Here is a 16634-nt window from a genome sequence, read left to right as displayed (position 1 = left end):
CACAAATGCACCGGGAAAGGAAAAAAGAGAAGGAGCAGTTCGACTCCCAGCCACGGTTATTGATATAGGATTGGGATCCACTTGAGCTCATTATCCGTCTATCTCAAGATCTTTAGCCCTCGCTGTCGTCGTTATGTGACCCCGAATGAAAAGTTGATGCCGGCCACCGAAGCTTGACCTTGGTCAACTTGTCTCGCTGTTTACTTTGTTACTTATAAAAGGCATGTTGTGTTTTTTTCAATCCACAAACCGGTGGCTTAATGAATGCCTGGATATAACTGGAGAACGCATCGAGTACGCGTCCCCTTCCCCTGTCATCCGGTCATCCATAGCGGAACGTGCCTAAATAAGCTTTTCACATTTAACGGTTAAGAAATCAATCTTTTTTGATGAGTTTGGCTCCAAACACACCATCCCGCTGCCGTTTTAGTCCTTCTATTTTCATGTTCTACTGTCCACTTCCTCCGGGGTGAGAGGAATGTGAGTGAAATCCGGGAGTGACAGGGTATAAAAAGCTTGGTGTGTTTGTTTCTATAGTTACACCCGATGGTGTGCACCCCCTCTTTTTTTTTTTTTTTTTTTTATTTCTAGCCAGTCAAGTGAGGAGGGCAAGATTTATTTAAAGGATGCACTGAAAAGTGTGATACAGAATGCACATGGCATCTCTGTTATTTGGCACACGTTTTATGTGAAGGTTGCTGGGAGGTTCACGGTGTCATCCTGGAAGCATCTTTATGTCTAATGAAGATAGCAATGTGGACTGAATGGTAATTTGCATTGTGTAAGGAACATTACCAAATTAGACTGACCAATTTTAAGGGCCTTCAAAACATATTTTCATTTTATATATCTATGTCATTTGTGCAGATTATCAATCAACTGTTCATTAGAGGTGAATTGATTTGATTACTTGAAGAGTACCCAAACTGTTTCAAAATATGCAAGAATATAAAAGACCGTAAGTGTTTTACCCTTTTAAAATGAACACGATTTCAAATAAATCTTTTGGATTTAAAAAGACCGCAAGTAGCGGAAAAAAACGTTTTAGCCACGCGATCAGATCACTTCATCGAGCGTCACGTCTGCCTCAAAAGATTATCCATACAAGGTGACTTGGTATTTTTATCTTAACATGACCTTGTGCACCATATTGAGTACACATTCTCATTTCATCCAGGATGACTTCGTTTCTCCATGCCGGGCTTTGTCACTGTCACTGCAGGGGGAGGCGAACCGATACTCCTTTCTGTACGTTTTACACACCCCTGCTATCGGAAATACACCCTGATGCAACACGGGGGTTCCCGCATCGGGGGGGACACGCGGCCTCGTCTCAATGCTTTATTGTTTTAAATTTTTCTGCAAAAATTTCAACCCTCTTAAGCACATCTTTGAAATCTTGCAACTTGCCGTTGCATTTTCTGCGTGTGTGAGACCACACAGTGGCCATATATCACACGTGTCCTGCCAGCTGATGCCAGGAAACGATCCCTCGGCGTGGGACTGACGGCCGTTTCGGTGCCGAGGTGTCTTCCTTCCTGAGACGGGCCGAGACGTCCTCTGATGCATAGGCATACGCAGACATGTTTTATAATAACAGTGATGAATCGGTAAAACTTCAAAAAAAACATAATGCGTTGATTTTAACCAAAAGCTCACACGGAACAGCGAAGGACTGGTGTTTTTCTGGCACGTTTTCTTGTGAGAAGAGTTGTTGGATTTACCCTAAAAGGCGCGTCCCATCAGCTTATTGTATGAAATGACTTATTTTCCACATTTTTTCCCTTTTTATGACCAAGTCATTTAAATGTAAATGTACTGACCTTTCGGTTTGATTAGAGCACTAATGTTATGAGAAAAAAAAAAATGTACAGAATAGTTCAGAAATGGGAAAAGTGAGTTTTTGCATTTCATCCCCCCCTGGTTTTTCCTGTGAGAGAGGGCCAGAGAGATTTGTTGGGGGTGCTTGTCCAATAGTCTTTCTTAATTTAGCTATGGGGGCAGGAGGCTCCCTCCCTGCACTGACAGAAGGAGGGGTCTGTGTCACTCACTGTCGACTGTGTCATTATTACCTGCATCAGCCTGCAGCATTCACCACACTTCTGTGTCTGTGTGGGCATATAGAGACACAGACTCAAGGTCCAGACCGTCACAGGGGAGTTTTGTTGTTTTTTTTTTTTTCCTATGCTTTTTCCCCACTTGGGAGCGAAATCTGCCTGCTACTGCTGACCTGTAACAAAATTGCAAGGCATCCAGCAGTGGACATGGCAGGTTGTGTTAAAAGTTTAAAGCTCTGTAAAAAGGGCGCGCGCTCGTTTTGCTTTCTCGTTTCGTTTTCGATAGCGCTGTGTTTTGCCGCGGAAGATCCAGAGCCGTATGACCCGGCTTACCTGTATCACCACAGATCTGGACTTAATGAAGACAACATCGTCATCGCCAACAATGGGATCAGGGTGCCGTTCGGGAGGTCAGTGTTTCTCGACCCCGTGAATGATCTGATAACGGAGGTGCAGCCGGGCGACCGGTGCCAGATCACCGTTCTGGACAATGACCCGTTGGCCCAAAAGCCCGGGATGTTGACACCGAAAAAGTTTCCCTGTTCTTTCGGACCGGATGAAGTGAAATACACTCATTTTGGATCTCGGAGCCCCAGCAAGGACCGGGTGAAGCTGCAGCTTCGATACGATTCCCAAACGGACACCGTTATCATCCCGTTTATGCTAGAAGTGGAAGTGGTTTTCCAGCAGCTCGAGATCCTCACTAGGAATATGCCCCTTAACGTAGAAAAACTCAACGGCGAGAGCAATCCTATCGATAAGAAGGCCCTGGAGTTTTCCTTCGAGGACGGCGTCACCCAGTGTAAGATCGCCACTCTGGTCGGCGCCGGAGGTCTCCCCAGGTATGGCACTCTTTTGAATAACCCCGCCAATGGCCAAATGGTTGACTGCGATGAATTTGTGAAACAGGGCATTCGCTACAAGCACACGGCCAAAACCAATTCACCCAACAGGGACTATGTACCGATGATGGTTGAGCTGCAGGATAATGACGGCAATGTGATCATGCAAGAGCATTTCCAAATGATGGTCAGAATCAGAGAGGGATTGGAAAATACCGCCCCCAAACCCAGCTTTATAGCCATGATGATGATGGAGGTCGATCAGTTTGTGATGACAGCTATTACGAGCGATATGCTGGCTGCCGAGGACGTTGAGTCCGAGCAAGATGATTTGATATTTAACATCACTTCATTACCGGGCCCCGAGCAGGGATACATCATCAGCACGGACGACCAGAACCTGCCCATCACCTCATTCTATCAGAGAGACGTCAAAGATCTGAAAATAGCTTATAAGCCGCCTTCAGAGGACTCGGAGGTGGAGAGGATTTTCCAGCTGGAGTTTGAAATTGTAGACACCGATGGCGCTGTGTCTGATCCCTTCGCTTTTATGATCGTGGTAAAGCCTATGAATACGCTGGCTCCTGTCGCCACCAAAAACACGGGGCAGCTTTTGTTTGAAGGTCAATCGCGTCCTCTCTCCACCTCGCAGAATTTAGAGATCAGCGATGAAGATAACCTCGAGGACGTGAAAATTACCGTCGTCAATGGCTTAAAGCACGGGGACCTGACCGTCCTCGGGAGCAGGAGGAAATTCTTCACGCCTGCCGATTTAGATGCCGGCATCGTTGTGTATCAGCACGACGGCAGCGACACTTATAGTGACAACATTATCTTCAGAATGAGCGACGGCAGGAACGAAGTGGAGTTTTTGTTTCCCATCACGATCGCCCCGACAGACGACGAGCCGCCTATCATAAACGCCAACACGGGTATAGTGCTGTTCAAGAATGAAGTCATGCAGATTTCTCCCTTTATTCTGAGCGCGACGGATATCGACTCGGAGGATTCGACGATCAAGTTTATCTTGGAAGCGCCGTATTCCGCGGTAGGGGAGCTCCTGCTTCGACAAGTGGAGCCGCCCTCTGACCCCTCTCTGTGGAAGTTCAGCGCGACAGATGAGATGTTCGAGCAGGTGGTGACCGAGTGGTTTCAGCAGGATATTCTCGATGGGAAGCTGTTCTATCGCCACGTCGGCCCCCACAGCACCACCACGGTGATCGACCACTTTGTGTTCCGGGTCCAGGATGATAATGACCCTCCCAATCAATCGGGCGAGCACATGTTCACCATCAAAATTCATCCGGTGGACGACCTTCCCCCGGAGCTTTTTCCCGGCACCACCTTGCACATGACGGTGCAGGAATATGAAATTACACACTTTAAGAAGAAATTTTTGTGTTATACTGATCTAGATTCAGATGACAGAGACTTAAAATACACCGTCATAAAGTCCCCGACAGACACAGATGAGAACAACCCGGCCCCCTTGGGCGATATCGTGCTGACTGACTACCCAGACACCGTAATTACCGAGTTCACACAGGCCCAAGTCAATCACCATAAAGTCGCTTACAAGCCTCCGGACCAGGAGCTGGGCATCACGCCAAAAGTTGCTCAGTTCACGTTTATTGTGGAAGATACCGCCGGAAACACGGCGGACGGACTGTTCACCATTTTCTTACAGCCGGTCGACAACAAACCCCCGGTTATTACCAACACGGGCTTCACAGTTTTGGAGAGAAACGTTTATATCATCACCAGCAAAGAGCTGCACGCCACAGACACGGACACGGACGATGAGAATATCGTCTTCACTTTGACCCAGTTTCCACAGTACGGGCAGCTACAATATTTGGGCATTGACATGAAAAACGGCGAGACTTTTGTTCTCGACGACATCAAAAATGGCCGTCTGACTTACATCCACGGCGGAGAGGAGTCCGTCAACGATGTGATCAAGCTGGATGTCAGCGACGGCTTTCATGAGGTGCCCGTCGCCATCAAGATCACTGTCGAACCCGTGGACGACGAATCCCCTACTCTTATGCTCCCCGCCGGTCTGCTCGGGGCCACCATCGACGTGCTGGAGAACGGGGCCACGGAGATCACGAGTAATGTTATCCAGGGCCGCGATGAAGACACGGATGACTTAATGCTCATGTTCATTGTGGAGGAGCCGCCCAACCTGGGTGAAATCCTTGTGAATGGCGCTCCCGCTGAAAGATTCACCCAGATGGACATCATCAACGGGGCGGTGGTGTATGCGCATACGTCTGGTGAAATCGGACCCGTGAAAAAATACGACTCATTCAACCTTACTCTGTCTGATATGTCAGACCAGTGGGTCGTCGGTGGCAACAAGGTCCAAGGCGTGACGGTTCACGTTACCGTTCTTCCAGTTGACAGCATTCCTCCCATTGTTAGCGTCAGGGAGCAGTTTGTTGTAGTGGAAGGGGAGAAGAATGTCATCACCTTTGATCACATTCAAGCTGAAGACATTGATACAGAAAATGACGACATCCTGTGCACCATCATTGTCCAGCCAACATCTGGCTATGTGGAAAACATCTCTCCTGCCGCGGGTTCAGAGAAATCTAGGGCTGGAACGGCCATCACAGCGTTCACCGTCAAAGATGTTGCACTGGGTCACGTCTACTACGTCCAGAGCATCCACAAAGGCGTCGAACCCGTGGAAGATCGTTTTACTTTCCGCTGCTCCGACGGCATCAACTTTTCCGAGCGCCACTTCTTTCCCGTCGTCATCATCCCGGCCAACGACGAGAAGCCTGAGATTTTTGTCCGTGAATTCGTCGTTATGGAGGGCATGAATCTGGTCATTGACACGCCGATCCTTAACGCGGCCGATGCCGATATCCCGGGTGAGGAGCTGCACTTTGAGATCATCAAGAAGCCTAAACACGGAACAATAGTTCAGCAGCTGAGCACCGGCACCGTGCAAGTGGACACGTTCAGCCTGGAGCAGATTGTGGAGTCATCCGACATTGTCTACGAACACGACGACTCCGAGACCAAGGAAGATAGCTTTGAGATCCGGCTGTCGGATGGAAAACACAAAGTGGAAAAAACCGTCCTGATCATGGTTATTCCTGTTGATGACGAGACACCAAGAATGGCTATCAACGATGGACTTGATGTTGAGATCGGTGAGACGAAGCTCATCACCAACGGTATTTTGAAAGCCACCGATCTCGATTCTGAAGACAGCGAGCTGACGTACGTCGTGCGCTACGGCCCGGGCCAAGGCTACCTTCAGCGCATTAGCAAATTTGGGGATGTTTTGGGAAACATCACACTGGGGATGAACTTCACACAGGATGAAATTGACAAACAGCTGATCCAATATGTGCACACCGGCCAAGAGGGAATACGTGACTTGTTGAAGTTCGACGTCACCGACGGTATCAATCCCCTCATCGATCGTTACTTTTACATCAACATCGGGAGTATCGACATGGTCTTTCCGGAGGTTGTCAACAAAGGTGTGACTCTGAAGGAAGGAGGCAAAGTGACTCTGACCACTGACCTTCTCAGTACCACCGATCTGAATAGTCCCGATGAATTCCTCAGCTTTAGTATTACGCGCGCCCCCAGCAGAGGCCATTTGGAGTGCACTGACTTCCCAGGAGTCCCTATCTCCACCTTCACCCAAATGCAACTCGCTGGCAACAAGATCTACTACATTCACACCTCAGATGACGAGATGAAGATGGACAGCTTTGAGTTTGAGGTAACCGATGGTTACAATCCCGTCTTCCGTACCTTCAGAGTGTCCATCACGGATGTGGATAACAAGAAACCCGTCTTGACGGTGAACGGACTGATAGTGGAGGAGGGCGAAACCAAGCTCATCACGCCGTTTGAGTTGACAGCCGAGGATCGTGACACACCCGACAATCTATTGCGTTTCATAGTGACACAGGTGCCGGTGCACGGGCAGCTGCTCTTCAACAAAACACAACCGATTACAGCCTTTACCAAGCAGGACCTGAATGAGAACCTTATCAGCTACAGGCACGACGGCACCGAGACCAACGAAGACAGCTTCTCTTTTACCGTCACGGACGGCACTCACACTGACTTTTACATCTTTCCCGACACTGTATACGAGACGCGCAAGCCACAAATGATGACCATTACCATCAACACAGTGGACAACGGAGTCCCCCAGATTGTGGTGAACAAGGCTGCAGCATCACTGAGGGTCCTTCAAACGGGCCACGTGGGTTTCCTGATCACCAGCAAGGCCCTTCGATCAGAGGACCGCGACAGTCCCCAGCGGGTCCTGAGGTACACTGTGTCTGAGGCTCCTTTGCACGGTTTCATCATCAACAATGCCGTTGGGAATGACAGCATCACGACTTTCACGCAAGGTAAGCTGGCGTGTCGCATCAATTGATCATTTAATTGTATCGCGTTGCCGAAATATATACCGGCGTAACCGTGTCGGAAAATCGTACAACACAACTGACTATAATAAAAATCCAACCTGTGCGAATCACGTCTAATGCAACGACTAATGCAAGTGGAAAATCATTTTATGCGTACGATTAACAATTCTAGAAAACTCTTGGCATTATTCTGAATAATTCAAGATACGTTTAGACAAGAACAATGAAAGAAGCCCGATATAAATGAGAAAAAGGTTACCCGCTCGACGTGATCACAGTTGCAAGGGTTCAATCTGGTGCAGCAGTGATCCATTTAAACCACATAACAGTGCGTCTGTACCTGTTATTACAACAGCTGACATCAACGACATGAAGATCTGCTATGTATTGCTGGACGGGAGCAACGCCACGAATGATATCTTCTACTTTACAGTTGAAGACAATGGTAAGAACCCTTTCTTTTTTTTATTGTACTAAATTGAAAGAGGCTCATTAGTGAAAAATCAGTTGCACAAAGGTTTTCCTCCCAGACTTTATTACCCTTTAAATGGCCCCTTATAATCTAAAAAATCCCAGTCTCAGTCAATCTACCGAGTGTTTGCATCACAAAGACTTAAGGCAGTTGGCCATGACTGACAACCGATACAGACCCGCCATCTTTCTTCCTCAGTGGAACGGGTGGCAGCTTTAAAGGACAGGGGTCAAAGGGGGCTCAAGCTAAATACTGAGTCTGGGTTGGAAAAAAAAACGAGAAACACTGAACTACCTCATGTTCCAACCTTTGTTGTTAACCAACAATGGTTTCCTTTCCCTCGGGTTACTTTGCAGGGCTTTCCGACGAGCCCTTTTATGATGCGTTTGAAAAGACGGGGAGAAATATGTAAAGATACGTACGCAGCTTCGATCTGTTTTACATCCTCATGGGAATGGGTCTCACCGAATATCATTAAATTCCCTATACAAAAAAAAAAAAGAAATGTGACGTTCGGTTGTAACTGCAGGCTATTAGCTGAATATCATCAAATACATATCCAATCATTAACCACCATCTGGAAATAATAAAAACAAAGATATAAATGCAGTTACAGTTTCGTTTTACCTCTCCATTTACCGTTCATTTTCTATATAATATTCTCAGTGATTTTTCTTATTTGAGTAATTGAAGCTTGATCATTTACCGATTAAAAAATACAAATACAAAAGCCGGTAACTCGATCCATTACAAAAGTATGAGAAGAGGGTTTTTTTCCACATTAACCCGTGTAACTTAAAGACTTACAGTTTTACCATAAACCAGAGATTAATCAATCAACTAAATTTTCAAAAGTGAAAATTAGCAACTGAAAACTTTTGATAAGAATACGTGAATCAGACTTTTATAATCCAAGACATACTCCTTTTATATAGTACGAAGGATGGGCTCACCTATGAAGGATAAAAATGAATGCGTGTGTTTTGAGAAACAGAAATATTAATTCAAGCAAAAATACAACACTGCTTGAAAATAATTCGAAAAAGTTTTTTTTAATGAAGAGCAGGTATTGCAGTGTTTTAAACTTACTAAGAAATGGTAATCTCTGTGCTGGAAGCTCAATATTCTGTTCCATCGGGCATGATGGTCCTACATATTTTGAATTAAATCCAACTCCCTGGCTTTGGTTTCGGTAATTGTGTATTTACTGAATATTATATTTCCTTCAGACTGTAACGCCAGCCTTCATTTTAAAATGCCACCAGGGTACATGACGGACACAATCATCTTGCCTCTGTACTTGAAATATCGGCGTGGGTGTTCTTTTCCCCGCGGTGGACACACGATGCGAAGAAACTTTGCAATCTGGATTCTTTTGTGGTTTACCTCCTCGAACTCCACTTGAATTTGCGAAGAGTATTACAAATATAGAAAACCCGGGGCACTAAAAAGCAACAGGTGGTCTTTGCTATTTTAACATCAACTATAAAATGCAAAACAAGATTTGGAATTGCAATCGATGCTGCGGGTAAAGTTTGGTCTATAATTATGCTGGATTGATGGCCAAGGGATAATACCGAGGAGACCGTTGAGAGGGCAAACCGGTGTTTTAGTTTGGGCAAATTACAGTCATTTGTATCAGTGAAGACTCATATTAGCCTCCACTGTAAACCCCTCAATCAAGTTTCGCTCTCAGAATGTTAGTGTAGAAGATGTTTATTTATTGTAATGAGGGTTGACGGCTCAAGAATTGATTGAAATGAATAGCAAGGCCACTATTATCATCAATACTGAGCATGGACACCCACGTTATAATTCTTTATCTAGCATTTAAAACCTGTCCATCCACTCGAAGCAGAGCCATTTGTCTCTAAGTGGAGGCTTAACCACAGGAAGGGAAAATAAGAGCTTCAATTAGTGCGCGCGTGTGTGTGTGTTTGAGTGTGTGTGTTTGCTTTATTTCTCACTCTGGCTAACTAAGCTGAACCAGGTGCAGTGGTGCAAGCTCGGACATCAATCAAACCGTGTTGCTGCTTGACCAAACTTCACATTAATGGGTCTGAGACAAGTTCTTCCTCCAGGTGTCGCGACGGATGAGACGCGGCAATAGCGAGCTTGGTTTCAACAGAGTATGTGCATATACAACAACAAAAAAAAAAAACATAAAATACATCCGGAACGAGATCTAATAAGCGCGAGATGAGCCATTGAGTGAGCCTCTAACCTGAAGTGTTGAAGGGGTGACTCTCGAGGGGGTCGGCATGTCGGCGGACATGAAGGGGCATGTCGGTGGAGAGCACGCCGACGGTCAGCTTATCTGGTGAACTGTTTGTGTGCAAAGCAATCGGAAGGAATGTATTGTTTCATATCGCTGAAATTTAAAATCGAACATCTTGACGGGTTGTGCCGGCAGGATAGATTACGGCTCAACGCCTATCATTTCCGTCGTAGTGATACTATCGCCAGTTGGCAGCGACCCAGTCTTTCAGAGAAGACAATCTCGATGACCCAAAGACCGCTGTTTCCACCACAACCAATAAATAACCAATGAAATGTGAGCTGGAGGAGACCAATACATATAAACATATAGAGACAGAACATTTCTGTATCTTACAGACCTACCTGGCACCATATAGTACCTTCTAGTGTCGGTCGGTCACAACCTCCATAAAACCTGATCATAGTAATTAAGTGGGCCACCAAGCTACAACATCATATTTTCCCTTTTAATAGACAATGTAATGGACACTGTGTTTCCTGGATGTGACACCCTGAACCTATTAAGCTACTACTGTAATTATAGTTCGCACGGCTTGCGTTAGGAAATACTCATCGGATGCGGACGACTCAAGGGTCATAGTAGTGTTTAAAAAGGTAGCTGCGACAACATGCACTGCATTGATGCTGCGTCCTCCAAAAATACATGCAAACAAACAATACAGAGTCCAAATAGTTGGCATATCCCCCGATGGGGTAGTGTAGCAATTTGGCTCGCCTCATTAGACGGGGGTGTGAAGAGGAGTGTCTCGGGCAATGCAAAGATCTCAAGGGGTTCCCTGACCTCGCATGTGCCGGATGAATGATAAACATTTTGCGTAAAAAAAAATCATAGAAAATAATTTTTACCTTATTGGAACACAAATAGGAACAATAGATTCACTCATTCTGCAAAAATGATAAGCAGTCTATAATCCAATGCCATGCAGAGATATGCGGATACTTGTTCTCAGACGATGCATGTTCTTGTTAATAACTTGTTACTGGCAAACAGATCTGTTGGAAATTAACCAAACATTGACACATTCCTCAAAGACCTTGTCTCCTAGAATCTAGAGTTTTTTCACTTCAATTTCCCAAACTTTTCACCCGTGTCAGCGAAAAGGGGTTCCAATAATTAGACGAGTAAAGCTTACTTGGGATTCCGAGTTTTTGCTGCGTAAATCCAAGGGGGACTTTAATTTTGTGGAGCTCATGTTCGTGGTTCCTGATTATCTGATGACCCAGGTTCAGTGTGAGCCCTGCAGAGACAAAAGAGTAAAGGAAGTTTATTGTATTTATGTTCACCCAGAAAGCGTAGATCGTGACTCATTGTTTTTTTTTCTCACTTTATGGGAATAACACTTTTATCAAAGTGCAAGCACTTTTAAATCACGCACAACTTTTTTTTATGTCACCATTGACCCCTAACACAAACTGCAGTTAGTTGGTCACTAACCCCTGCCTGCCGGGAATTTCAATTGGAAAAAAATAACCCGCCTGCAAGTGACCAGGTCAGAGACTCCCTGCAGCCATTTAAAGTTTGGGACACCGAGGCAGTAAATACTTGTTTTTACAAGTGGACACACAGCTCGCGTATATCTTTGTCCATCAGAAGTGGCCAAGCGTGCCACAGGCTAGAGAGCCTCAGTGACTGTGAGACGTGTTGAGGCGTTAATAGGGGTTTTGTGACCGGTGCAGGGCAGTCCCCGACACTAGAGCTGAAACAAAGCCTTTACATTCAGATGAATTGGGATTCTCTCAGAGCAACAATATACTCCTCCCGGTCTGGAGAGGGGCAGTCGACCTCGGGCGGCGGAATGTTATTTGATCATTCAGAGCCGGGAGAGGAATGCACTTCCTCCAAGACTCCAGACTCCAGGGAAGCAGACAGAGCAGGGCCTGGAAGTGAATCGGTATCCCGAGCAGACAGGTGTGTACGTGAGAGGGACGGCTCATGCTGGATCCGCTTTCAAAGCCCTCGTCACCCCATTCCCCACTCTGCGGAAATCCAACCCATTCTCAGATAGCCCGATAACCCGCGGATTTCCAACGCAGAGGGTTTGTGAAAGGTAACTCCCACCGACGACGACGGTGTCACCGGCGGAGCGGTCAACGTGAAAACATTTGAACGCGACAGATTTTCCTCACGACGGCGAGCATCTTCCCCAAGGCTGCCGCGGGACTTTGTGCTGACTGGCACAGTCACATTACACCTCTACTTCCTAACAGGGCTTGGGATTTTACATGTCAGCCGTGTCAACAATCACCAGGAGATTTACTGGCGAATGGTGCCACAGTCTGGGCCCCCTGCGAGCCCCCTCCGATGCACCCGTCTCTTTTCTCACCTTCTCAGTTCCCCGTGAAACTACTCCAGGGTATTGATATTTTCTTTCTTTCACATGTCCATTCCTTTCATTTTTCATGTCATTTCTTCGTTTCTTATTCGCTCTTATGATACGTTTCAATCAACGCCTCAGCGCGGCCTCATTGTGTTGTCACTTCTGGTTTTTGCCCCTTTTCTTGATTTATGATGGGCGGAGGGCTGCCGGGCTGGAGAGTTATGATGTATGGTCACAGCGGTTATTCTTAACTGCTCTCATATGGCAAAGCTGTTGCTTCCCCCAGCCAAGCTGTCATTGAGTTACTCTTACACCATTCCTTATCATTTTCTTTTTTGTTTCCTTCTCTCGCCCTGGGCTCAGAGGCTTGACATGTATAAATGCTGCGAAAGGGGTCAACGTTCACACCCGGTGTCTCTGAGAACGATAGTTTATGCCCCTGTCATCTCTCTCCGCAGACATAGAGACACATTAATATTAAAAGAAAACAGCTAATGTTAGTCGAGAGACAATTAAAGCATGACACCAAATTTAGAAAATGCGCATGAAAGTTTATGAGGGCATGAGTAATCACATGCTCGGTTGCATTTGGCCGCACTGTAAATCTGAATTACTCACATACTGAACGCTGACTTTCCATTTTTTGGATCAGCATAAAGAAGATATGCGGGAAGTGGCGCTGCATGTCATTTGGGAACGATATTCTTAGACGGTTGCTCTCGGTTGCATCATGCTGGTGGACCTTCAAAACTTTGAACTGAGCTCATCTCCGGCCTGACCCGTCGCTTGTGTGTATGCGTGCGAGGTGACACAAACGTGGAAGGCTTAGATAGGAGCTGTGATGGACGTGAGGCGAGAGGAAACTCTTATTAGTATGTTTATGATGCTTTCCAGAAAGCAGATGTTGGTAATGTTAAATTGCCATGTTTTGAAATTGTTGCACGGTTATATGATTTGGGGGTTATGTGCTGTGTTACTTTGTTTTTTTTTTTTTTTTGCTTGTTTTGAGAGAAAAGGCAAAGTTACAAAGTAACAAAGGTCTGGAGTTCATCCAGAGGGTCTCACTGACATCCTCAAGCAGGAAAACATTATCATACTTGTTTAATATCCATCTCCTGCCCATGTCAGCAATAAGCATCAATCATAGTGAATGTAATGCATTGGGGAAGTAGCTAACGAAGACATTTGAAATAAGATGCAACCTATAAAATGCTTCATTCTGGTGATTAGTTTAAAATTTAATTGCAATGTGAAAAGAGCCAAGCGGCTTTACAGTATAGGATATGTGAATCATAAAATGTAATAAGACCACCCGTTCGGCATTGAAATCCTTTTCGAGTGTTTCGGCCTGTGTGTTCTGCTCACTGAAAACTCAAGCAGGATGTCAGGCGGCTTGATCATTTTTTTTTTTTTTTTTTTTTTTGATTTGGTGAGACTCACGCCAGCTCCGACCTCAGGGCCCGACAGCGCTTACAAAAGGAGGCAGAGAAAGGGAGATTCCCCGCTCCTACACTGGTGTGAACAATGTGGAGGCAGGCAGAAGGCCATGCCGCGGCGGTAAATCTGGCCCACCCACTGAGGCCTGCTGTCCCGCTCAGTTGTTCATCCCCGTAGCGAACAAAGCTGACATAGGGAGGAGGGGGAGGGCGGTGTGGGATACGAAGAGGGGTGGAGTACAGCTGTCACTCTGCGTCACATTATCTGTTTAAAAAAAATAAAATAAAAGGTTTTGTGAAACAAAAAAAAAAAAAAAAAAGCCGCAAAAAAAAATCCCTGCTCCGATACGTTCGAGTCGGTTTTTGCAAGACCGGGGCCGCGGTTTCGGGTTGCTTTGTGAGTCAGATGCTCGTGAATGGCTGAGTAAGTACTTTGAGAAAAAGAATAACACCGCAAATTAACCACCAACCCTGCGGCACAAGAAAAGCACCTGTTGACCACACAGTGTTAAACAATTCAAGGTGGACAGGCAGGGCAAAAATGGCAGATGTCACTCCGATAAACAACTGAATAAGGTTTCACAAATACATATACGAATCCATTATCATCATAAATCATTTACCTAATGTACTTATTCAAAATGCTCCTTGCAGTGGCATGGCCAGGGAAAAAAAAAACATCTATTATTCTGACAACATAACATATACAAAGCAGGCAAAAGAAAAATGCAGACGGTAACCGCGGCCGTGCACGCAGCCTCTCGTGTCATCTCACGTATGCCGTTTTACACCTGTCCCTTTATTTAACACACCCCGATAAAATCGATGCTGACAAACCACTGGGTATTTCTGTTTTAACTATTCGTTACGCTTGTTGACAATACAAGTTACGAGTAAGTCTCAGTCTTGCACATAATAAATTTTCTTGCAAAGCACAATAAACCTGTGCAGCACAACCCCACAAAGTGAAGCGGTTTACTATATTGCCTCTCAACATGCCTGGTGAGCCACAAACACCTCAGCGTTTTCTAAACCATAAACTAATACGTTCAAGACATTTTTCCATTTGTTCAGGTACTACTGCAAATATGAATAACCTGAAGACTTTGAGTAGTCTTTCTTTTTTTCTGCAATATCACTGGTCATGGTGAAGTTTCTTTCGGAAAAAAAAAAAATCTCTTCTTTTATCTAGTAAATGCAGACACCTTAAATGGACAGATGCCACTGCAGCAGCACCTCTTTGTTTTCCCTCGGAGATGACGACTGATTTAGCTTCTGGCCATATGGCTTTAACAACCTTGTGAAATAAATGCACGTTTGACACGAGTTGTCCATTTTGTCGCTTAAACGGTTCGTCTTTCCAGTGAGGAGTTCACAACAATCATCTTTTCATTTTAGAGGTAGAAGCTTCGACGGTCGGAAATTTCATTCACCGAACGACTCGGGGTTCTCGCGTTGCCTGCGCACAGTCGAAGCGATGAAATACTGTACGATATTTAAGTGCACGAGTACTTTAATGCGCGTACTTTATCAACCCGTGGAGAATTTGCCGCAAGCAAAAACAGACATGATACATGTTTCCTGTATTTATAGCTGTGCCTGCTGGAAACCTGAGCACGCGGCCATGGCGGAGGGTGGCTATGCCCGACGGGCTCTGCTGCTCCACTGCTGCTACCTCGAAACCACAGGGAGCTTTTGCAGAAAGTGCAGTTTTCTTTTTGAGTCAAGATGGAATTATTGAATTTTTGTTGTATTATTTTGAAAAAATACTTAAGGCGTTCCGGCACACCCAAGCAGTTAAGCCCGACGATGTGCCATCGCTCTCCGGGAATGTTTTCCTGTCTGTTTCTCAACACGCCTCTACCTTTTTGGCAAACACAATTTGTCCCCCTTGGCTCCAGCCTGGTTTGGCCCCGGAGTTGACATTATGGTTTGAGGAAGTGGCCCCCTTCCCGTCCTGAATAGCCACACTCGACCCCCCGGTGCTTTCATTCTGTTTAGTCACATAGCAGAAAGGCTGCGGCCCCTGCCTTCCACGCGGTGGCAAAACTGAGCTTAATGCTTTTTTTATTCTTACTTCTTACTATTATTTCCTTAATACATTATGCATTTTCGAACTAGCTCATGCATCCTTTAATAGAGGGAAATCTTAGGAGTTCAAGATCACGCTGTGCGCTGTATCGAACGACCAAATTTATCTGCATTTGACTGACCCAAAGAAGTCCCCTTACTCTTCGAAGTCCTTCAGCTGAGTCGGGTCAACAGGGCTGCTGTCAGTGCGGCCAACGATGCACGACTAAAGACAGACAAACCCTCCCTAACCTCCTTGATCCACAGAATCCACTGACCGTGACCCATTTCACATCAAAAGTCGCAGGTCACCAGTCTCGTCTTACTAATGGAAACACATTAGAGTTTCTTCATGCTTTTAAGAAGAAAAAAAAAAAAAACTATAATCTTAAATATCTCTTGGGTCTCTAAGTATCGAGTCAGTGACCGTGGAAGATCTGCCAGCTTTCGTTTAAGGGATTACACTAGTCATGGGATAGTATGGATTAAGGGTAGGATTGGATATATAGTTTGTGGATCAGTGGCTGGTGACTCTTCTCTTTGGTGTTCCATAAAAGATGTTTTGTATGGGGATGGGAAATACATTTTTTTAAAAATCAAGGTCAAAACATATCGCAGCCCCGACAACCGTGCATATATATATATATATATATATATATATATATATATATATACTCCGACAACGGCGTCATCCTTTGGCACCGGCCGCAACACTTTGCTCACACTTCCACTGATGAAGGACATGGG

At 45.4% G+C, this 16634-nt stretch overlaps 1 protein-coding gene across 1 annotated transcript in view; it reads left to right on the top strand.

Moving 5' to 3' along the window:
* The first annotated feature begins 2145 nt into the window (after positions 1 to 2145).
* Positions 2146 to 16634, top strand: part of frem3 (Fras1 related extracellular matrix 3) — a 34362-nt gene continuing 19873 nt past the window's right edge. The window contains exons 1-2 of the mRNA XM_086157355.1: positions 2146 to 7293; positions 7667 to 7756. Of these exons, the coding sequence (XP_086013481.1) occupies positions 2265 to 7293; positions 7667 to 7756 (5119 nt within the window). The 5' untranslated portion in view covers positions 2146 to 2264. The remainder of the gene's footprint in view (positions 7294 to 7666; positions 7757 to 16634) is intronic.

The sequence above is a fragment of the Fistularia commersonii genome, chromosome 12, assembly GCF_037954325.1.
Source record: "Fistularia commersonii isolate RoL2024-O1a breed Wild chromosome 12, RoL_Fcom_v1.0, whole genome shotgun sequence".
Classification (NCBI taxonomy): domain Eukaryota; kingdom Metazoa; phylum Chordata; class Actinopteri; order Syngnathiformes; family Fistulariidae; genus Fistularia; species Fistularia commersonii.
This window is presented reverse-complemented; position numbering and strand designations above follow the sequence as displayed.